The sequence below is a fragment of the Brienomyrus brachyistius genome, unplaced genomic scaffold (genome assembly GCF_023856365.1).
Source record: "Brienomyrus brachyistius isolate T26 unplaced genomic scaffold, BBRACH_0.4 scaffold51, whole genome shotgun sequence".
Taxonomy (NCBI): Eukaryota; Metazoa; Chordata; class Actinopteri; order Osteoglossiformes; family Mormyridae; genus Brienomyrus; species Brienomyrus brachyistius.
In genome coordinates, this window is record NW_026042326.1 from 504,529 (window position 1) to 527,800 (window position 23,272).

The following is a 23,272-nucleotide window of genomic DNA, read 5'->3' on the forward strand; positions in this document are numbered from 1 at the left end:
AGAGCAGAGGCCTGGCTTTTCTCACCATCTCCAGTAAAAGGGCCTCCTCCGTCTCTTTCTTCTGGTCCAATAAGTCTCGCTCATGTCGCTTGTGATACTGGCAAACGGGGGAGATATCGGAGGTCACTCACGCCAAGAACAATGATAATGTAAAGCCAGAGAAGTCACAGGCACTTCTTACTGGTTCGGTGATGTCTAGTTTGTCCAGTTCCAGCACTGTCTGAAAAAAATGCAATCCTTCTTATGAAGCAGTTCAACCACAATGATGGAACAGTGAATATACAGGTACTTTGTGGATATCTGTAATTGCCACTGGAACTGATCAGAATTTGACAGTTCAGGCTTGCTGGGGTAATTTCTCATCTGGTGGTAGTTTAAAGGTATGGACACTGAGAGCACCTTCTCTGGGGAGAACCTTACCTTGCGAACGCTCGCCACCACATCCTGGTCCTTCTCTCGGCACAGCAGTCTGTGTACGCAGAACTCCAGCTGCTGTAGCAAGTGCTTATCTGCTGGCAGCCTGATAGATGCCTTTAGCCTGGGCAGCATGTGGCACAGTTTGTACCTGTGGATGTTCACAGTTCACTATACTCCATTGCACTCATCTATAGCACCGCAGAAATAAGTCTCATAGTCTCAAAGCCAGTTCTGTTACTACAAAATAAAACTGCCCCAACTGTATGTAATTTTAATACCAAGGGGGAACTGCTTGTAAATTTGTACTTCAAAATTCCATACCTGACGTTGGCTACAGGGTCATTGACCAACTCCAGGGCCATTACCAGGAAGTATTTACAAAAGTAGGATTTAGAGAAGAGGTCCATGGCTATCTCACATAAATCCAAATAGCGCAGCCTATTCCAGTAACTTCTGCCTTGGGCAAGTTCTGGAAGACAGACAATATCCCACACTCTGCATTACAGTCTTACTGCTATTGTCCAGATATTTTTATTTTTATTGTGACAAAAGCTAAGGAATCATTATGACAGTGTTTCAAAGGCTTTTTTTTCTGCCCCAGCACACGGTAATGATTCCACGGCACACCACAAATAAACACATATTTTTACAAATAACAATCATTACATTGCTCTTAACCTGTTGGTTCAAGACCAAGTACATTTTTTTTAAATTCTACATTCCAGCGTGAGACGGTATACTGGCTGAAAATGCTGCATTACTGTAGTATTGCTACTTTTGTCCTCACTACTACCTTTAGTATTTAGTTGATGCTTTTATCCCTAAATTTTAAACTGTGTTACTGAGCATGCTCTTTTATGAGTTACCCTTTTGTTAATGATCATAAAATACCATCAACCAATCCTGAAATTTGCTCATATACTGTCTCAGAATTTGCAAGCATGCATGTAAGCCTGTGTCCGTCCACTCACGCTCAGCCACCTTGCTAATGATCTCTTGCCGTTGCTCTTGTTTGCGGTTGTACCGCAGGAATACGCATAACGTTCTAGCTGCTTCTTTCTGGACTGGGAGCGCATTCTGAAGAGAGAGATGTAGCGAGATATAAACATCGAACCAACCTTCATCATCTGCATATTCTTGTACAGCATATAGCAAGATACTGGAGCAGTATATACAGGCAGGCCTAGGGTTAAGAATGTCCAGAAAACTTACATACAATCCGACTACCATAGAGTCTATAAATATTAAAAATTTGGGTTCAATACAATGGTTCGTATTAACACACACAACTTCAGCGGATCATCAGCTCGAGGTACAGTACAGTATGTAGTTACTTTTATTATTACTGTATTGTGCACACTATTATTATCCATCCATCCATTTTCCAAACCGCTTATCCTACTGGGTCGCGGGGGGTCCGGAGCCTATCCTGGAATCAATGGGCACGAGGCAGGGAACAACCCAGGATGGGGGGCCAGCCCATCGCAGGGCACACACACACCATTCACTCACGCATGCACACCTACGGGCAATTTAGTAACTCCAATTAGCCTCAGCATGTTTTTGGACTGTGGAGGGAAACCGGAGTATCCAGAGGAAACCCCACGATGACATGGGGAGAACATGCAAACTCCACACACATGTAACCCAGGCAGAGACTCGAACCCGGGTCCCAGAGGTGTGAGGCAACAGTGCTAACCACTGCACCACCATGCCGCCCCACAGTATTATTATTATTATTATTATTATTACAAATGACCCACAAGTTTGACTTAAAGACAGACTTTGGAAACAGAACTTGTTTGTAACCTGGGGACTGCCTGTAAAGTGTTTGTGGTTCGGTGATGGATTCTGGTCGACTGAGAAACTTTCAATGACGGTCTCACGTTGGTGGTGACAATGGTGAACATCCTCTGAAGGAAGCGGAAGTAGATCTGGTCCCCAGAGACAATGCAGGGCAGGCAGGCGTATCTCTGCAGTAGCTTCTCATGGACACGCCAGCGCAGTGAGGCGGCCGCCTTCTGCTCTGCAGCTGCCAGGGCTGGAACCAGATCTGGTATGCTCACCTGGAGAAACACACAGGGAGACCAAGAGGCAGTAATGGCCATAGGCCAGCAGAGGGTGCTCACCTTTTAGAAAGTAACAGTGCACGGGATACCTTGCTCTCAGGCCCACCGCCCTCTCCCCGCAAAGTGGCAAGCTCCAGAGTTTCCTGCAAGTGGGTCATGAGGGCATCTAATACCTATAAGAGGTAGAGTTACAGACACCATTAATACTTCTTTTGCTAGACAAAAATAACAGACCTACATACACAGAGAATAAGCCAGACTTTTGTGCTCGGAGTCTCATTTCTCTAAATAAAGGATGAACCATGTGCCGCATTACACCAAGTTGTTGTTGTTTGTTTTCATATGACCGCACACCTCAAAGTGGTTTATCCTGCTTGTACCATGGTTTACCACAGAAATATTCAACAGGGAGGTGCTAGCATTTTGGAAACCGAAGAAAGTTATTCTGATAAAAATGACCTCTTATTTACAAGTAAAAAGTCACACAAGTTTAATAAACATTAAAGCACATTAGTACAGAACTGTTATGCTGCCAGAACTACCTGTGTAGTTACACAAAAGTAACTAAAACCGAAGTGACATCTCTTAATGAGTAAGAAAGCAGTATTTGCCGTAAATAAGCTTCTACAAACATTACACATTTTTACAGATTTTAATGCACAATTACCAAAGGTTTTCTGGATGGATGAAGGCAGAACCTTACCCTAACTATGCGATACAACTGAATCTCCAGGCTTTATCCACAAGTCAGACCAGTGTCTGAACGGAGGTGAACTTAGGCTCTTACCTCCAGTGAGTCATCCTGCAGCAGTGTCACAAGCTCTTTGTGGATGCAGTGTACACTGGGTCCTAACAGTTTGGCAACCTGCAAGATGAAGGAAGGGGAAGGATTTATGTCAGGGACGCCCCCAAATCAGCAGCATGTAGGGTGACCAGATAATCCATGACAGGGAGGACACATTGAGCTATAACAAGATTTGTAAACTACCATTTCAGTTAGAAGGACCAGGATTTCACTTAAGCCCGAGTTCTTGCTGTGTGCTGTTTGGCCGTCTCCTAAAATCATGCACGTGTCATTGATGTTAATGAGAAACAGCTGGATGAGTCTTTCAATCAAGGAAACAATCTAACAAAAGCACAAGAAGAACTTAACGATTTAGCCATGCACTTTCATTTTAAAAGCTTGTAAAACTTGAAGTAGCTCAAAGTGTCCTTCCTGACATGGATTATCTGGTCAACCTACCGGTACAGTATCTGGTGTGTTTCAGGAGCCACGACAACTGGCCTACTTCATGGAAGCCGACAGCAGTTGTGCGGCGCACAGAAATCTCAGGGTCACGGCACAGGCTGGAAAAGGTGGGGTACAGCTCAGACAGGAAGTGCTTAGGCTCCACATACACCACCATGGCCTGCAGGTGGCAAACAACATACTCAGATTAAACAAGAATCCATGCTCAGTAAAGAGCAGTACATATGGATTTGTTGGATCAGCAGGGAAAAAATTTTGAAAATGATTTATTATTAAAACTGCAAACACAAGCAGAATTAAGAATGGTTGTAAACCGAAATCAATGTGTCTGAATTTTCTGAATAACAAAACCTACGAGACGCTTATTTGCACATTGTAAAAACAATTATGTAAAATAAATTAAAAATGAAACTATAATATCATAACAATCATAATGAACTAAGTTCCTGGCTCTTTACGACCAAGTGTGGCCACGTATCTATAGTTATTTTTCAGCCCTGGTAAAAGCACCATGAATGTCACTGGGAGACGGATGATTAAGTGTACTGTTACAGCCCTAATATTTAGCCAAAATAACATTCAGATAAATTGTAGTTGCTTACAATCAATGGAAAAAACAAATGAATTACTGTTTTAGTCTATTATTATCTAGGCAAGTTTACATTTTGAGTGGGGCTGCCTGGGGTACGCGGTCCAGTGCGGCTGCACCTGTTTGCACCACCCTAAAGACGGCTTTCCGGTTGTCCTACAAATTTATTGATTTGTGGCAGAAGTTTGTGACCGTGTTGTTTTGAATAGGCAGATTTTTCCACATGACCTCTCTCTCTGCTTATCAGGTGCACATGCACAGATACAAAGTGCACAGTGTCGCCCAGCAGATGCAATGGGGACTCACTGGGAAGTTGTAGGCGCAGTTCTTGCGCACTAGCGCATACTTGCTCTCCAGCTCCAGGGGGTAAGTGGGTGCCTCACTGTGTCCGTTTTCCTGCTGGAGGCCCACGATGCACAGCTTCTTGTAGAATTCCAGGAACCACAGGTGCTGCTCCTCCGTGAAGCTCCCTATGACAAACAGGGACATTTGTGATCACGGGTCTCTTCTAGAGACAGGTACCAGCACTGAAGACTGGACATTGAAATGCACCTACAAAAAAAAAATCTATTTAGAATGAAGTTTGTAAAGATTCAACAGTTAGGTTTGTGATGCATGGTGTGTACAACGGCTTCATGTGGGCGAGATCACAGATCTGCATGATACAAGGATGGGGGGGAGATTAAGGAGTAAATTGAATTTTACAAAGCAGGAGAGTGGAATGAACACCAAAGATGATTGTTTCAGCTCATCAAAAGCGACTGTCAGTACAAAAACAGCTGAAGCCCCTCCCCCAAAACCCCTTAAGGTTATTTAGTATGAGAAGCAGATGTACAAGAGACTAGTAGTTGTACAAGGACTGCCTTAGGCTGTGCTTACCTTTCTGACAGCGGTGCATGTGTCATTTCATATTTGTGAAGTTATTGATGCCTGTCACAATTTTGAAACTCATGCTACCAGCAAGTAGTAGTACCTCCTTAGACGACACACCTGAGAGGCCGTGGCAGAGCCTTCCATACTGGTATGACAGGGAGGCCAGGGCAGCTTCCTCAGCCTGGAAGCACTTCTCACAGAAGGCCTTCACCAGGGGAAAGATGATGCGAGTCCGATCCTCTGCAATCGAAGGTGGAGATGGTGCCAGAGACACTTCCCAAGAAGCAGCACTGCACAAAGGTGATATGCTGTGCGGGATGGTCTTAAAGCAGTGAGTGGGACTTGCCTGGTTGAGTAACAGAAATGTTAAGCTTGCCCAGGCAGGGTGTGAGAAGCTGAAGCTGAACAGACTCAACAGCTCAGCAGAGCTGGTGAGGTAACAGGATCTGAAGCCAAACAGACTCAGCAGAGCAGGTGAGATAAAAGGAAGTGAAGCGGAACACACCCAGCAAAGCAAGTGAGATAACAGGTAGTGAAGCTATACAGAGCTACAAGACAGGTGGCAAAAGCTAGGTACACTCACCACTGTCAAACATCTCTAGGAGGCTGACAATTGTGTCAAAAGCAGCCAGCCGCACCATACTTCCTTCATCCTGAGCCAGCTCCATGAGCTCTGGCAACACCAGCGTCTTGGTGGGCTCCACCCTAGGAAGACAATGGGACCTGGGAACTGGGAATTGCATGCAGGCTTCACACACACACAGTCACATATTTCTCCTCCGCATGCCTAAATTCTCTCCTTCCAACTATACATGCGCTGTGGTTGCTACCCCATTTTTCTATTGGAGGATCTCCCTGGTTGTTTGATTACTTTGCATCTGATGTTGATTATGGCATGTTTGTACATACTTTTGTGAATAGTGTAAATAGTCATTGAATTCTTAAGTGAGGTGGGCTTCACCTAATCACACAAACACACACATAGTCATGGACTCCAATCAAATCCCCGACCTATGAGGTCACCTTGCCCCAGCCCCCCAATACAGCACATAGTTTTTAATTTTAATTAAAGGGATATGAATTTGCCACAATACAACTACCAGCAATAAAACATCAACCGCATGTAGTATGACACTAGTTGAATGACCAGGATGGAATAAGACACCAAATTACCATTGCCATCAATCAAATTCTATGCATTTGCCCTCATTTGCATTCACAACACTGACGTGACGTAATATTCATGGATGCTGGAGCCTCCAAGCTGAATGCTAAGCCAGACCCTGAGAGAGATACACATCTTATTCTGATGACTGATGAGAATGTGCAACACCAGAATTACTTCCTGAAGTTGCACAAAGCAAGGGGAGGGGACCATGTTCCAGAACTTCTATTTTCAGCCCATTAAAACAAATTCATTTGTGCTATTTCAGCTCAGCGCCTCTTCTTTGATCACATGGTACACATATTGACTTGTACGGTTTACATTATGCAAGCAGATTTTCAGACTGCTGAATAGAATCAGCAGAAACCCCGAGTGACTGACCAGAGGAGATTCTTACCCAATTCCCCTGGCGATGCTCTCCAGCTGCCGGCACATGCAGGATCGGACCTCAAATTCCACATCTTGGCACAGAGACAGGACGATAGGCAGTAGCTCCTTCTTTACCCTTCACCCAGACAAACCAATTCCAGAATCAGACAGATCATAACTGAAATTAAACTTTGATTAATTACCCAGCCCAAGTGCATGGTGGTGATTGTAGAACCCAGTGCTTAAGGAGATATGGTGCAAAGGATGGTCATGGCTTGAGTGATTTGGCACAGCCACACTCACAGTGGGGACTCAAACTTGAGAGCCGCCTTCCCCAGAATGCGGCAGCTGGCAAGTCGGGCCGGCAGCGTCTGTGAGAGCTGTGCCTTCGATACCAGTGGGCCCAAGATCTGTGGGTCAGTAAAATAGGAAAGAACACTGAGCCTGTCACTTGGGAAATGGATTTTGACCTCTGGCCATTCAGTCTCGCCATTACTCTATTGCATTTTATAAATATTTCCCAATTGCTGGCAATGTCTTACTTGTTATATCACAATAAACAAATTTACTTGTCTGAACCCATGTCAGCTTGCATTTATATATGTCTAGTCATATACACTACCAATCAAAAGTTTTTCTACAGACTGAGATGTTCTACGTTTGTAAGTTACTCACTTAATATTTACTAAAATACACTCAATATTATTTGCTAACAAATATATTTACAGTGTGTTCACCATTTGATAGTGATGTAACGATTAGATACAATTCACGATTCTGAGTTCACTATGCAATTTTATCACGATTTTTTAGCAGAATGAGCTGCAGACAAATTTATTAAAAATATTCCTTTATTTATCTTTTTAAACTGTGCAAAATGTGTCCTCTTCTTAACAGTGCCACTGAAAATGAATATAATGCTGTTTAAAAAAATTCAAATCAAAATAAGTACATAAAAAAAATCTCCAAATAAATAAACTAAGGCTTGCATGTGCAGCTTTTTGCCCTGTTAATAATCTTCGCTCAGCTCACTGTGGTGCCAGTGGACGTGCTATTTGTGTATGTTATCAGTCTTATACAACGTTTGCACACAGTTTTTATCTTGTCTGTGCTTTTCTCGCTGTTTTCATTTGTGATTACCGGGAAGCTTCCACACCATCGATTTAAGATCAGGCATTGCGTCCATCCATCCATTTTCTGAAACCGCTTAATCCCAACTGGGGTTGCGGGGGAACCAGAGTCTATCACGGGACCAACCCCAGGCAGTCGCCTACACACCACAGGGCGCATACACTCACACAACTAGGGCCAATTTAGACTGACCAATCAGCTTATCCTGCACACTTTTGGACCATAGGAGGAAACTGGAGCCCCCGGCAAAAACGGGGAGCGTGTGCAAACTCCACACAGAAAGGACCCGGGACTGAACCTTCTTGCTGTGAGTCAGCACTGCTAACCACTGTGCCACCAGGCCATCAGTTTTGCTCAACTTCAAATTTCCTCACCATCTCACGTTCGGTCAAAACCAAAAACTGACGTATGACGTCGATTTGACTATGGAGTGACATCTGACATCAAACTCACGTCATGAAATCAAATGTAATATTACACCAGTTTGTCTGTTAAAGTATTGTGAAGAGCTCCTAAAGTAGCGATGCATTTTCCACATTAGCTGGTTTAAATCGTCACACGATTACATCTATTTTTAACCGATTCACGATTACATGCCTACCATTTGAGTACCTTTATTAGCAAGAAAATGTCAAGCCTTTGATTCATCAAAGTCACCTCCTCTAGCAGTTACCTGTATAACAGCAGAGCAAATTCAAGGCATTCTTTCTACAAGGGACATTACATCCTGTTCTCTAAGCTCCTTCCATAACTCCTGGATCATTGTCCACAGGTGTGATGCAGCAGTTAGTTGCTTTGCCTTGAAAGTTCTATCTAGTTCATCCCAAACTAGCCATGTCGGGTTCAGGTCAGGTGACTGTGGTGGCCAGGCCATGAGGTTCAGCTTCCCTTCTTTTTCTTTCCTTTGCAAATAGTTGTGACACAATTTGGAGGTATGTTTAGGGTCATTGCTCTGTTACATAGAGAATGACTGACCGATGAGTGTTACCTGATGGAGTGGCATGTCACTGCAAGATGTTATGGTAGCCTTTCTGATTCAAAATTCCATTCACTCTATGTCAATTTCCAGGTTTAGATCCAGCAAATCATTCCCAAACCATCACACTGCCTCCTCCATGCTTAACAGTGGAAGTTACATACTGTGGTAGCATCCTCTCCTCAGTGCCAATGCACATAACACAACCTTGAGGGACCATAGATTTCAAACTTTAACTCCTGTCCACAGTACCTTATGCCAGTCTTCTACATACCAGTTTCTGTGTTCTTTGGCCCATGCAAACCGTTTCCTTTTGTTAGAAACCATCAAAAGTGACTTTCTGGCTGATATACAACCATTTAGCCCCACCTCCCTCAGTCTTCTGTGTACAGTTGAAGTTGACGTGTTGGTGCCATGGCATTCATTCAGCTGCGCTTTCATTTCTGGTGCACTTAACCTTCTGTTATGTAAACTGGTGACTTATGAAATTGTCTTGTGGCTTAGATGTGGATCGAGGCCTACCAGTCCTCTTCCTGTCCAGACTAGATACAGTTTGTTGTTGTTTCTTGATGGTATAAGCAACTGGGGGGAAAGGAATTTTCAATTTCTTGGCAACTGCTCTGTAACTATAGCCTTTGCCTCTCAGAGTGACAATTGCTTGTCTTTTCCTTGTTGTTAGCTGACATCTGCCACCCATAATCAAGGTTTCAGACTCACAAATTGTCTCACTACTAACATTCAAAAACCTACCTAATGTAATTATAATTTGGACCATTAGACAAGCATTTGATATTTAACGAATTATTAAGAGACAGCCAATGGGATGAAACAGTTGACTGGTGCATTTAAAGTTAAAGAACAGCCTAGAATTTGACACTGCCATCACCACACAATCAGTTAATAGGATGTCAGACATGCACTCTTACATATTCTTTCCATGTTATAAAGTAAACTTGCTTTACTTGACTTATATTTTCATTTATAGTTGTTCCCTCAACAGCTTTCCAATGTTTAACAGGAATAAAAAATATGTAGTTTGTTAAATAAATATAAAAGTGGTTGGTGTGCAAAAGCCTTTGACTGGTACTGTACTGTATATAGTATACCAAACGTCCCCACAATCTGACAAAAACCTGTTATTTTCATGCTGTGGGGACCCATGTTTTGGGCCCCACAAGAATAACCTCAATTTTATAATAATCTGTTAATGCAATTAAAAAACTAAAAATGTGAAAAATCTTGTATTTTGTTTGGTTGTTTATGGTTATGGTTAGTGCTGGGTAGGAGTTAAGGCCGTCATACCTAGAATTAGGGTTATGCCCATGGAAATGAATAGACAGTCCCCACCAAAGATATAAATACAAAGCTCTGTGTATGTGTGTGTGTGCATGTCTAAAAATACAGGTGTGCATTTACACGTGTGTGCTTAGCTACCTCTTGTCTGATCGTCTCCTTCGGCAAGACATCAATTGCTGAGAGCAGCGTCTCGAGCCATGCATTGCTCACCACTGAAAAAGAGTCGTGCAGCATAAAAAATATACAAAATATACAGGCAACGTCTATTTGGCTACTTTTGGTACACACAAGACACGGGCAAACACACGTGCAACAATAGGGAAATGCAACCATTAACATTAACAACCACAACAATGCAAGGGCTATTTACAATTGCGGGGCATGTTGGAACATGTACCCTACTGGTGTTACAGTAGATTGGTTATTGATCTAATTTTCTGATGCAGAAATATGGAGACCCAAGCAAAAAAGTTACTAATTGATGTATTCAATTTAGCTGAGGTACAAAAATTATTCCATTTGCTCTTGCTACTTCTGTCTTTTTTCCTGTACATCTGTGTAACTTCCTAGTTAGTGCCAGTGCTTGTGGTCTCAATTAACAGCATTAATTGTCCCCAGAAATGGGGACAAATAATATAGATGCATTTGTGTTGTGGTCCACTTCCATTCTGGCTTTTGTATTTGTGTTGTGGTTTTGCATTCTTGTGGCTTTTGCATTGCGTTGACCCGTCTGGGCCACGCATTGTGTAATCTGTTTTCTGGTGAGGTGAGAAGGCTGTTTGCAGAAAGTGGGAAAAGGAATGATGCAGCTTGTAATGATACGAGAAAAAGGTCTAAAAACTTTTAAGGATATGCAATGAAAAAATAACAATTCAATGGTTTTCTGAACTGAATCCAATTGAAACGAGTTAGAAGGTCTGTGTTTTGCCAGAGATTTAATGACTATCACATTCTCCGGCGTTTTTGAGTGTTTGCCACACCGGTTAGCTAACAAAGCAGAGCAATGTATTTATAACTAGTGAGGAAATGTTCTCTTGCTAAAAAATTATGAGGTTTAGTTTTGCTATTTTTGTTTTGAGGTGATTAATCTCTCAAGACAGTTACTAAAAGTTAATCGGAGTTAAACTTGACTTAATAAAGTAAACCTACATCAGAGGAAACTAAGGGAAATGCGGGCCATGTGGTTGTGTGGTGTGCTAATATTAAGTGTTTTCCATGTACAGCAATGAAGAGGATTATATAGTACTTCTGAAGTTAATACATTTGTTGTTTAAAGAATGACTAAATGTCAGAGGTGGAAATTTCAGGTCCAGAAAGTAAAAATCCAGACCAGGCCAACCAACCAGTTGAGTACTATGTGACTGTGGCTCTTTATGCTCAACTGGTTAGTTGAAACAAAATCCTTGTCTGGATTTTTACTTTCTGGACCTGAAATGTTCACCTCTGCTAAATGTTGCCCTGCTTGTGCAGATTGTTTTTTGTTCTTGACAATCCACATAAGTCTATTCATCAGAAAGATTCACTGAAGGACATATGGACATATAGTGGATGAATAGGGGGCGCACAATGGACATGCAGTGGAGCTTTTCATCAGACCAGAGGACAGATTTGATCCTCATCGCTTTGTTCAGGTGAGCACTGACATGTTATTACATTCCAGTAAAAGAAAGGGTACAAAACACTACCCGGGTAGATGAAGACTGGTTGAGTTTAATTTATTTATCATTTTCTCAGAGCTCAAAGTTATTTTATTATTTTGGTTATTTTGTCTGCCGCAGTGGGTTTGACAAACGGAATTGAAAAGACATTGAATTTTTCCACTGAAAAGAAAAACAACCTCCAGAAGAATTGATTATCCTGTCTGAATCTAAATCTGTTTGGATTTTGGAATAGTTTATGTTATTCTGAGACTAGATAAAGGATGTTTTCATTTTATAGTTAAATAAATGCCTGTAAATAAAAATAAATAAAAGCTGTATGTACTGAGTAACATAAGTGCTTTTTTCTTTATTCCTCTACTCCTCCTTACAAAGAACTTAGGCTTTGAGCTTCCGCAGGTGGTACATTCGAATATAATCTTTTTAGTAACTAGTAATCTGTAGTCTATTACATTTCAAAGTTAACCTTTCCAACAATGGTACTGGGTTCCAGTCAGAATGGAGCTTATTCCAGGATGCAAATGGCACCAGGCAGTGAACATCTTAGATTGGATGCTACAGTAATGCACAAAAGTCAGTTTTAACAATGGTTAAAGAAATGGTGTTAAAATGATCTTTCAGTTTAAAACTATGATTTAATGTCTGTCAGAGTATCAGGTTAACCTCTTCTAAAGTTATCCCAGTATTTCCAGTAACCATCTAAGATACCTATTTAAAATATTTTTGGACTTGATCATTAGTACACTTGTCTAGCTAATAAATACCTCACTAAGTTAACTAATTAAATTCACCAATTAAGTGAGCTTGTGGTCAAATGTAACAAATACATGGAATGGCTGAGATGCCCTAGAGAAGAGGTTTGGGAACTGAAGCTGTGTTCATCTAGACATCCAAGATATCAGCGCCTTTTTGGAGAACATAAGGAATTCTTGGTAGTTTTTATTGTGTTAATTTTAATGTGCATATGTTCTTATGTTAAGTTGAGCTTCCTCTGAGCAAATATACACTTACTACCCAGATAAATGACGTTAAACATTTTCTTTGATTTTTGCACTGTACTGTACTGCACATACTAATAATGTTATATAGTAAACATCCGGTTGTCTTGTACACTGCAATTCGTTTGAAAGCTTTCAGAGGCTCATGGATGTCACCTGTGACATCACACACTAATCATAATGAAAAGGTTGCATTTAGCCTCAGACCTCTAAACTAGACATGCACTGACCTGCATCCCGGTGGTCCAGGTAGAGCAGGACAATCTGTAAAATGGAGTGTGTATGCGTCTGAATGAGGACAATGTCATCCTGCAGGATGGTCAGAAATGAGGAGGCTGCAGCCAGCTGTAGCTCCATCCCACCCACATGGAGCACTTCCTGCATGTGTGAGACATAGCTCAAATCACCGGGACTGCTAGTGGGACCTAGCATCCTCAGGTCTCAGTGGTACTTCAGCCCACCCTGACTTTCGGTACCACCCTCCGGAATGTCTCAGCAGGGTTCTGTCGCACCAGATTGGGCAAGTTCATGACCACGCTGGCCCTCTGCACTTCCTGGCCCGAGCTGGATTTAAGGACAAGAACACAGGCACAATTATTATTGAGAACTTTCTGTAGACCATGGATACTTCTTCTCAAAAAAAAAAGAAATTCCTTTCATGCCTGAAACAAATACCGTAAAACTAAGCTTCAGTGGTACCTCTGACAAGACATAAGGTCTTGGTCTGATCATGTGACATAAGGTATATAAAGACTGTTGACATTCTTGAATCACTGACACCTGCAGACCCTAACCTAACTGCAGTGAAAGGGTAATCATGAGGCAACTAAATTTCCATGATGCCTCAGGAACTATATATTTGGTAAAATGTTACTGTAAGACTTGGTATATGAGAAAAGGCTAACAGAATTATGTATAAATGGGGAAAGGAGGATGGAACAGGGACAGCAATTGGGGTTTAGGTGTGACAAAATGGAGAGAGATGAAACGGAAACATAGGACAGCTGATCCTGAGAATCAGACTGGAAACCGATAATGGACACTGGACCTTGGAAAGATTAACACCTGGCTGCTTGAATAGTGTTCTGGGACACAAAGACAAAACATAATAACTAAGCTCATCACTTCACCAGTCCCCCCCCCCCCCCCCCAATAAATGTGTGTGTGCATGTAACTTACTGGGAATTACACTTACTGTAAATACTGTATCCATCTCTATTAATTCATCTCTATTCAGGCTGTCTTGGTGAAGTGTGTAGTCATTACAATACAACCCAATTTCCAAAAAAGTTGGGACGTGTAAAATGCAAATAAAAATTGTATTGTACTTTGAATATATATATGCTCACTTTGAATTCGATGCCAGCTGAACATTTCAATAAAGTTGGGACAGGGGCAACAAGACTGGAAAAGGTTATAATGCTAATGAAATACTAAAAAAAATGCCTGGTGGAATGTCTCACAATTAATTTGTCTAATTGACAATAGGTCAGTAACATGATTGGGGATTTCATCATCTGTGGTACATACTGTAGCATCAGTGAAAGATTATGAGAATCCGGAGAATTCTCTATATGCAAGGGACAAGACTGAAAATCAGTATCGGATAGTCATGATCATTGGGCCCTCAGGCAGCACTGCAGACACAATTCTATAATGGAAGTCACTGCATGAGCTCAGCAACACTTCCAAAAACCACTGTCTGTGTACAGTTTGTCATTGCACCCATAAATGCAACTTAAAAATCTACCATGCACAGAAGAAACTATAAAGACTGAGAAACATCGCTACCATCTCTAGTCCCGGGCTGAGGCAAAGTGGATAAATGTCCTGTGGTCTATGTACTGCATTTAGGATGAGAGCTTCGCAAAGCTTTCATAATGCATAATAAACAAATACCTTCATAATGTAGTACAAACTGTCCTTGATTCTTATACCAATCATTATAATGCATTATGAAGATATATAATGCATTATAAGATGACAGCTTCAAGAATACCAGGAGGACTAGCTTGTTCTGCTCAACATATGTCCATTGTGACCCTCACCAGAAAAAATGGTGCAAAGAGTAGATTGAGCTCATAGCCCAGTTCAAAATTTTCAGAAAATACTTATCATCTAATTCCTATACAGTATTTACTCCAAATCTAGAGTATTCTGCATTCATAACGGAAACATTTCTAAAATGAGGCTTGTTCTAACAAAATTAATGCATTTATATTTAAAAGATGAGATTACTGAAGGAGAAATAGAATCATATTATTCCCATTCAGTTTAACTGATTAACCACTTAGGAAAGAAAAGCACCCCGCGACCCAATAGGATAAGCGGTTTGGAAAATGGATGGATGGATGGATGAAAGAAAAGCACTAAATGCTCAGTTCCTCTTCTTTATTGGAAAGAACAGAAAGCAAATTAAATGAAACATTTATTGCCACAAAAATTCCATTTCCACCCCAGACATCCTCATCCTAAAAATTACATAAATTAGGATAGTCAGATAGACAGGCAGATGAATGGGCAGGCCGATAGACAGATGAGCAGGCAGACTGTCAACAGACAGACAGCAAATGGCCAGACAGATGGACAGGGGGACAGGCAGATTGAGGACAGACAGGCAGGCAGGTAAGAAAATGGACAGCCTGACAGAGAGGCAAACAGACAGATGAATAGCTCGATTGACAGGCAGACTGATGGACAGACACTCATGCAGACAGGTGGAGGTCTGCTCATGATATCTTACAGGCTGAAGTTCTCAATACAGAGTTTTTACCACATCAATATAGGCAATAAATTGTTGTCATTTCTTAACACACCCATCAGCCACCTGTCTAAGAGAAGATCTACAATACTGTAAATTCTGCATTGTGCCAAACATGGGAAAAATGTAATAATATCAACCTACATGCAATATAAAGACAACAGGTCAGCTGTAATACCATAAATGGTGATCAATGAGCATTAACTCCAGTCTGACTCCCAGAAAACAGAGTTCCAATAATTCCACAAATTTGCAAACATATATCACAAGATCACAGGCTGAATGATCACATGTTCTTAAGATTTTGATAAATCTCCGGCAAAGATGCATTCTCTGCACTACTTTGAATGATAGAAGGCTTAGTCAAGCATGTGTTCTAGTAATAGGTAGTCTGCCAATATCCTTACAGGAGCACCCCTCCCTGAGCTCCAAGCCAAACTCTAGCTTCCAAGTGGCAATGTAGACACGATAGACTGTGTGTAAGATAGTGTTATACAATCATGAAATTTGAGCTTTCTCAAGAGGTTTGTATAAAAATAAGCCAAGGAAGGAGAGGGACCCCTAGGGAAGATGGTAGAGGCACAATATTTCACTTGTGTACATTGAAAGAAATGAATAGGATATAAGATTTATGGGGGCAGCATGGTGGCTCAGTAGATAGCACTGTTGCCTCACATCTCTGGGACGAGTCTCTGCCATGGCTCCAAGTGTGTAGAGTTTGCATGTTCTCCCCATGTCATTGTGGGGTTTCCTCTGGGCACTTGACTTATGCCCCACACTTCAATAACATGCTGAGGTTAATTGGAGTTACCAAATTGCCCATATGTATGAGTGAATGGTGTGTGAATGTGCACTGCGATGGGTTGGAGTCCCATCCCCCCAGGGTTGTTCCCTGTCTTGCGCCTGTAGTCTCCAGGATAGACTCCAAACCCCCTGCAACCATGAACAGGATAAGTGGATACTTGGATGGATGGATGAGTGGATGGACGGATGGATGGATAGATGGATGGAGAATGTGAAGGTGGGTTACATGTGTGCGGAGTTTGCATGTTCTCCTCATGTCGTCATGGGGTTTCCTCCAGGTACTCCGGTTTCCCCCCATAGTCCAAAAACATGCTGAGGTTGATTGGACTTGCTAAATTGCCCGTAGGAGTGCATGTGAGAGTGCATGGTGTGTGAGTGTGCCCTGCGATGGGCTGGCCCCCCATCCTGGGTTGTTCCCTGCCTCGTGCCCATTGCTTCCGGGATAGGCTCCAGACCCCTTGCGACCCAGTAGTAGGATAAGCGGTTTGGAAAATGGATGGATAGATTATTATTATTATTCATTCACGTATTCATTCATTCAATGGGTAAAAAGAAAGCAATACAAACCAAACAGCTGCGGGACATAATAATAGCTGTGGTTTGATACAAGTTAATGAAAGTGTTTACTAACATAACAACAGAATCTCAAAGGGATAGATTCCAGAACATTCCACATCCTTAAATATGGGAGTGGTCCTTACTATGTGACTTAACATGAACCCCCCCTCCATGTTGACATATAGGCCCATTCATTTGGGATACCCTGAGATTGATCTGTTAAACACTGAACTGGAACAACTGACTGATACTGTCAAGGAAGGCAGTATAGTTTCTGGGGCACCACTCAAAAAGTTACTTGCCCCTCATCACCCCCAGATGCTTTGAAAACTAAACAAACAACTACTGAGTAGAGTCAGAAAATTGTAGCCAGCTACAGTAGATGATTAGCAGAATAAACTGCTTCAGCTTCTTCTAAATGGGGAATGCAATTATTTAACCCACCAAACGCGAAATGCGTTGATTTTCGTACCCATTAATCTCAGGCTCATAACTTTGGATAGGTATAACACAGAGCCATGAATCAAATATTGTTAGAATTCAAAGAACTTACTCGATCTGGGCTTTCAAGTTGCAACATTGTGCGCTAAAGTTTTCCAGAGTGAAAAAAAAAACATTTTTACCAAACCATGAATCGTCAATATTATTCACATTAGATGGAAAACAAAGTGTGTATTCACTTCCACGATGATCCACATACTACCCTTCTGGGGGAAAACATATATATTCTATAACTAATTTCTTATAAGCCTATAAATAAAGGGATAGAAAAACACTAAAAAATTGGCTGGAGTTTTTACTAAAAACAACAAAACGTAGCATTCTATTTATTAGAAACACAATTGCTTAATATTTTCGTACTTGATATTCACAAAAGTTTATATATGTATGTTTGATGTCTGTCTCCTTCAAAACAGTTGATACACAACGCGCCGACCGTGTAATTGGAACACCTCCCACATGTATACACAATGAAGTACAGTACTACAGCTTTGGTTTGTTATTTGAGGCTAAAATTTCTATTAAAAGTTTCTCAAATTTCACTTTACCAATGACAGTGTATATAGGCGGAAAAACAATAACTAAAAACCAATAAACATTCAGCATTAGAGATGGATGGATGGATGGATGGATGGATGGATGGATGGATGGATGGATGACTATTTGTGGCTCAAGCCTCTGGGACCGCACATGAATGTGTGGTTTGAGTGGTGCTAAACAACGCTTCTGGGTACAATGAAGAGAGCACTCTGTATCACAGACACTGTGCTATGAGGGCTTTCCAGCAGGCACCTATGAGGCAGACATAGCCAGAGACTGAATCATTCCCCAGCAAAATGCATAAATGCATTGATTTTTGAAGAAAGTAAGCAGATGCTGGCAGCATGTCACTTTGTGTTTGCTTTGGTGTCCAGATAGATTTACTCATATTCCCAAAATCTGCCTTTATTTTCATACACCCTTCACCCTCCAAGGCTCAGAGCTGAACTTCTGACTGACTGACCCATATGTTTTATTCCCCAAATGTGCAAAATTAAAATTTTGAATAAAGTAGCTAAACATTTTACTGCTTTTTTATGCATTTCTCTAAGACAAATTAAGCAATTAACATGTACTTTGAAATGCACATAACCCTTTTCTAATCCAATATGGACACTAAATCCTATTTTTCAACCTTCTGATGACCAGGCTACTGTGAAAAATACATTCTCAACACACAGCACCAGATATATTATTATTACCATTTTCTAAAAAAAAGTGTAAAGACACTATAATGAAACTTTACATTGTCACATCTAAAAATTCAGTCATGGGCAATAGTGATAACTAAACTTGGCTTGGCAGACAATGGCTGCCAGTCCAAATCTGACCTCATGCTGGGTGAAACTTAACGTTACCTGAGTCTGTAAATCTGCAGCCATAAAAGGAGATGTACTGTAAAAATAAAATATCCACTGTGGCTTTTGGCTCGCCTCATTACCTGAGGAGGTACACAGCTCGCTCTATATCGTTTAGGTCCTCGTCCACAGTCAGCTTTTCAATCTCCTCTGCAGACTAAGGGTAGGAAAACAGAAAATTAAAAGGTAGGAAATTTAAAGGAATTTCTTTAGAACAACAGCTCAGAATCCTAAGCACAAAAAAGGAAAACAAATCAAATTCCCTAAGTTAGAAACTTATCCAAACACAGAATCATATGAGTAGAGAAATGGAAACACACAACTCCACCATCAAATTAATTTTCTTCTGTAGTGCACAGGTGCCCACAGGTGTACAAGGTATTTTGGGGCAAAGAAAGATTTTTGAAAAAGTGTTCAACAGTGAAAGGTCCTGGCACTCTGTGCTGAAGCCAGGTAGGAGTTTGCAATACTGGGCACAGTTTCACCCTTGGGAAGGAGGCACAGGCTGTACTGCATGCCTCTGAAGTGACTTAGCTCCTCTGCCTTTGTTACTTCCCCCAGTGTAGCAGGAGAGAGCAGAGAGTTCGTTGGCCAGCAGAGGGAGGATGTATTTTGCTACTGTAAACCTTCAAGCTCCTGAAGGCTACTTGGCTCCGCCTATGAAGCAGTGAGCAGGAGATACCCACCCACGGCATCTGAGCCTTACACATTCACATGTATGCGCAGTTTAAAACTGCATGCGGGACCACGAACAGACAGAATGTCACGTCGAGAGTACTTATTTAAATATTTGTAAACGAGTGCATTTTATTATTATTATTATTATTATTATTATTATTATTAATAATAATAATAATAAGAAATCAAAAAGCTATTAAAGTATCCGCTTAAGAAACCCTTAAGATTTAAACCGAACAACGATATCTGTAGCGGAAACCTGAGGGGCACAGCTGGTGGAAGAGACCCCTGACAGAAACTGCGTCACGGTGGCGAAGTGGGCAATCCCCGTTTTGCATTAAAGGCTGCAGTGGTAGTGGTTTGGACTGACCATCTAAACACTTCTGGATACATCCCTTATGACACATAACAAACATCCTCGCGCATAACGCATATCTGCATTCAATGCTTAATGTTACTGCGCAAATATTTGCCAAGATCGCATAACTGATAGATCGTGTTCTAGTAGTCCTCAGTACAAATTCGACTGGTGAAACAATTAAACAATTTAACGAGTATGCCTTTTAATAAATACTGAGTTATCGCATCACACTTAATCTGTTATTAATATAACCTGCATTTCATTTACAACTGAAGCTTTGAATTTGATGCGAAAATCTCTAGTTTACATAATTTACCAGAAAAAAAAGAAAAAAAAACATGTAAGTACTGAAATACATTTGGGATGAAACAACAACAAATACATTTATGATTTATCAAATGCAATACATCTACTCGTACAGTTTGGCAAAACTGATTAATGTAGAACATAACTGGACATTCAAGACCAGTATAGACAGAAATACCTTTAAACTCCTCCGTATTGGTCTTTCGTTGATGGTTAGGTCCTGCAGGTCATCTATGTGCCCAATCAAATTGGATTGATTCAATGTCATTTTGTTGCCGAACATGGGTTTTATTTCCTATTTCCGAATCCAATGGTGTTAAATCATTATAGCGACCATAACCGTACAGGCTCTTTCTTGGTTTGGGAAACGCTGTGTTCCACCCCTAAATGAGCCTCTTGTCTTTTTACGGTACCTCGTTAAGCGCAGACGAGCTGTGACGTCAGGAAAACGTCTCTCAGCGACTTGATTGAGCATCTCTTCTTTCAACAAAGTTTTGCGTCGATTTCTGACGCGACAGGAGGACGTCAAGGGATCCTTTTTACAGCAAAATTTTACGCATTCCATTTTTTATTGATTATTTTGTCGGAAATTCTACTGCTGGAATATCAGCACTCGCCACTTAACAAAAATGTCACACAAACGTCAAGAAGAAAACATAAACCTTTCGCAATAATTCAGTTCCGTAGTACGTTTGTCCTTTGTATAGAATTTAATTTAAAATGTAAGCCTCTCTGGTCTGGCGATTCTCTTTCAGATGTATGAGTGTGTACTGCATTGGCATAACTCAGCTTAAAACGTGTCTGTATCTAATCAGTATGTGTATAAGTATTACATAATTAGTAATATTAAAGTGAATTACTGTTTGCAAAGAAAACGTCAAAAAATAATAAAGAGGCAGTCGGAGATTTTTGAACGCAGAGTCTCTATCTGACTCATGGATGCACTAGTATGTTTAACACTGTTCTATTACTCATCGATACGCTGAAAAAGGATTCCAGCTTTGACATTCAGAGTTCAAAATCTGCGCACACGCATTCAACTCTCTAACACATACTGCAGCAGCCTAACGGGTCTCCATGGAGACAGTGGTCCAGGCAGGCTTAGGAGGAAAAAGGTATTGCACCCACGATACATGTGTTGCACAGAAATGTCTCCCAAGATAGAAGGTAGTGTCTTCAGAGTCTTCATGTAACACAGCTTTTGACATTAGTTTGATGCGTGTCAATGGTTAGTGACAGATCCAGATAGGAAAATGCCTCATGTGTGGTAGTTGTCATAGCCTAAGTGGCACCCTAAGCAATCATCTGCAATGCAAAGTGGCTGGCAAGTCAGCGCCCCCCGAAATAGATAGATAGATAGATAGATAGATAGATAGATAGATAGATAGATAGATAGATAGATAGATAGATAGATAGATAGATAGATAGATCTGGTTAAAAGAACGGGCGGCACGCTGGATCAGCATTCAGGGTTCAGTGCAAATCCGACCACGGCATGACCATTATTATTGAGCCTAAATATTAATGACGATTTTTAAACTGTTCAGAATATTTGCTGTTGTACCAAATCGACATGAGCCACATCATTCTTAGATACTTGGAAAGTCATAGAGTCTAGGATTATGTGCCGGAAGTAGGGAAGTTTACACTTAAGCACATACTTCTGGTGGGCAGTAACTCCACTGGTTCTCAGAAACCAGTAGAGGGAGGCAGCAGCTTATTCAAGGCAGGGGCTGCTTGCTCTCCACAGCATTTAACATTTACATTTACACAGCCAACCACAACAAAGGCAGTTTCAGCTCTAAAGTGAAATTTCTTTGAATCCGAAGCTGTCATTAAATAAGCTTGGTATTGTTTTACTGAAAGATTATTTATATTAAATGTCTTTTGCTTTTATCTGAAAACAAATCAGGTCAGACTTTACTGTCATTTCAAAATATACAGAAATACACAGTACAATATATGGTAAGACATACAGTACAGTAAAGCATAATAGCATTCACCTGAGACCTTAAACACAGCTTTACACAGAGACATCTTAAGACCTTCTTCAGATCAGTGAAGAAAAATAAAAATCTCAAAAGCAGCTATATACTACAAACCAATTGCATTCCAATACATACATCCATCCATCCATTTTCCAAGCCGCTTATCTTGGTGGGTTGTGGGGGGTCCGGAGCCTATCCTGGAAGCAATGGGCACGAGGCAGGGAACAACCCAGGATGGGGGGCCAGCCCATCGCAGGGCACACTCACATACCATGCACTCTCACATGCACTCCTATGGGCAATTCAGCAACTCCAATTAGCCTCAGCATGTTTTTGGACTGTGGAGGAAACCGGAGTACCTGGCAGAAACCCCACAACGACATGGGGAGAACATGCGAACTCTGCACACATGTGACCCAGGCGGAAACTCGAACCTGGGTCCCAGAGGTGTGAGGCAACAGTGCTAACTACTGCACCACCACGCCGCGCATTCCATTACAGTAAATGTGAAAATGTAGGTTGTGGTTATGGTCTTGGCTTATGGTCTTGGACTGTTAAGTTATAGGTATTGAAAACTGAACTACCACATTTTAAAATGCATAACTCCCCATTAAAGCAAACAATAGCAGATTATTTTGAGTAAAAATAAACAAAAAGAAAGATCAAACAGGGACCTAGAGAATGTATCTGACAGTGACCTCTGTGAGTGACATTTCCTACATTGCCATGTCCCTGACTGGTAGATTCCTGGTATTTTCTGTCTGTAATCGGATACTTGCAGTCCCAGACTGGCCCTGCTCAGGTTCAGGCACAGGAGCTGTTTAGGCCTTTCATTGGCCCCATCCCATTTTCTGTGCAAGGTGGCCTTAGGTGCCAGCTGGCTGACAGGCTCTGAAAACTGTGGAAGGAATCTCTGGCTGACAAACAACAACAAGGGCTTAAAGTGGCATATTAGATTTATTCTATTTAATTTCCTATGGGAATTCTATAGTAATTCAAACAGTACTTGCATGGAATGATTGAGCAGGATATTATGGTGCAAGCCACTTTATATGGATTATATATACTGTGGTAAATATTTGGCCTAGTTTGTTGCTTCACAATTAAAGTGTCACAATGGCATGTTTA

At 41.2% G+C, this 23,272-nt stretch overlaps 1 protein-coding gene across 3 annotated transcripts in view; it reads right to left on the reverse strand.

Annotated features, from left to right (window-relative positions):
• The window catches only part of LOC125723775 (serine/threonine-protein phosphatase 4 regulatory subunit 4-like), a 34,848-nt gene extending 14,294 nt beyond the window's left edge, over positions 1 to 20,554 (reverse strand). For 2 of the 3 annotated variants that reach the window (XM_049000512.1, XM_049000511.1), the window contains exons 1-19: positions 20,335 to 20,554; positions 18,895 to 18,968; positions 13,252 to 13,354; positions 13,021 to 13,168; positions 10,273 to 10,346; positions 7,035 to 7,141; positions 6,760 to 6,867; positions 5,781 to 5,902; positions 5,315 to 5,437; positions 4,631 to 4,794; positions 3,776 to 3,895; positions 3,274 to 3,351; positions 2,576 to 2,659; positions 2,304 to 2,483; positions 1,389 to 1,494; positions 739 to 886; positions 421 to 565; positions 182 to 220; positions 26 to 97 (exon numbers count right to left, since the gene is read on the reverse strand). In XM_049000512.1, coding sequence (XP_048856469.1) covers positions 26 to 97; positions 182 to 220; positions 421 to 565; positions 739 to 886; positions 1,389 to 1,494; positions 2,304 to 2,483; positions 2,576 to 2,659; positions 3,274 to 3,351; positions 3,776 to 3,895; positions 4,631 to 4,794; positions 5,315 to 5,437; positions 5,781 to 5,902; positions 6,760 to 6,867; positions 7,035 to 7,141; positions 10,273 to 10,346; positions 13,021 to 13,168; positions 13,252 to 13,354; positions 18,895 to 18,968; positions 20,335 to 20,439 — 2,100 coding nt within the window. In that variant the 5' untranslated portion in view covers positions 20,440 to 20,554. The remainder of the gene's footprint in view (positions 1 to 25; positions 98 to 181; positions 221 to 420; positions 566 to 738; positions 887 to 1,388; positions 1,495 to 2,303; positions 2,484 to 2,575; positions 2,660 to 3,273; positions 3,352 to 3,775; positions 3,896 to 4,630; positions 4,795 to 5,314; positions 5,438 to 5,780; positions 5,903 to 6,759; positions 6,868 to 7,034; positions 7,142 to 10,272; positions 10,347 to 13,020; positions 13,169 to 13,251; positions 13,355 to 18,894; positions 18,969 to 20,334) is intronic. The other variant, XR_007386966.1, reaches the window with a different exon arrangement.
• Between the last annotated feature and the right edge of the window lie 2,718 nt (positions 20,555 to 23,272).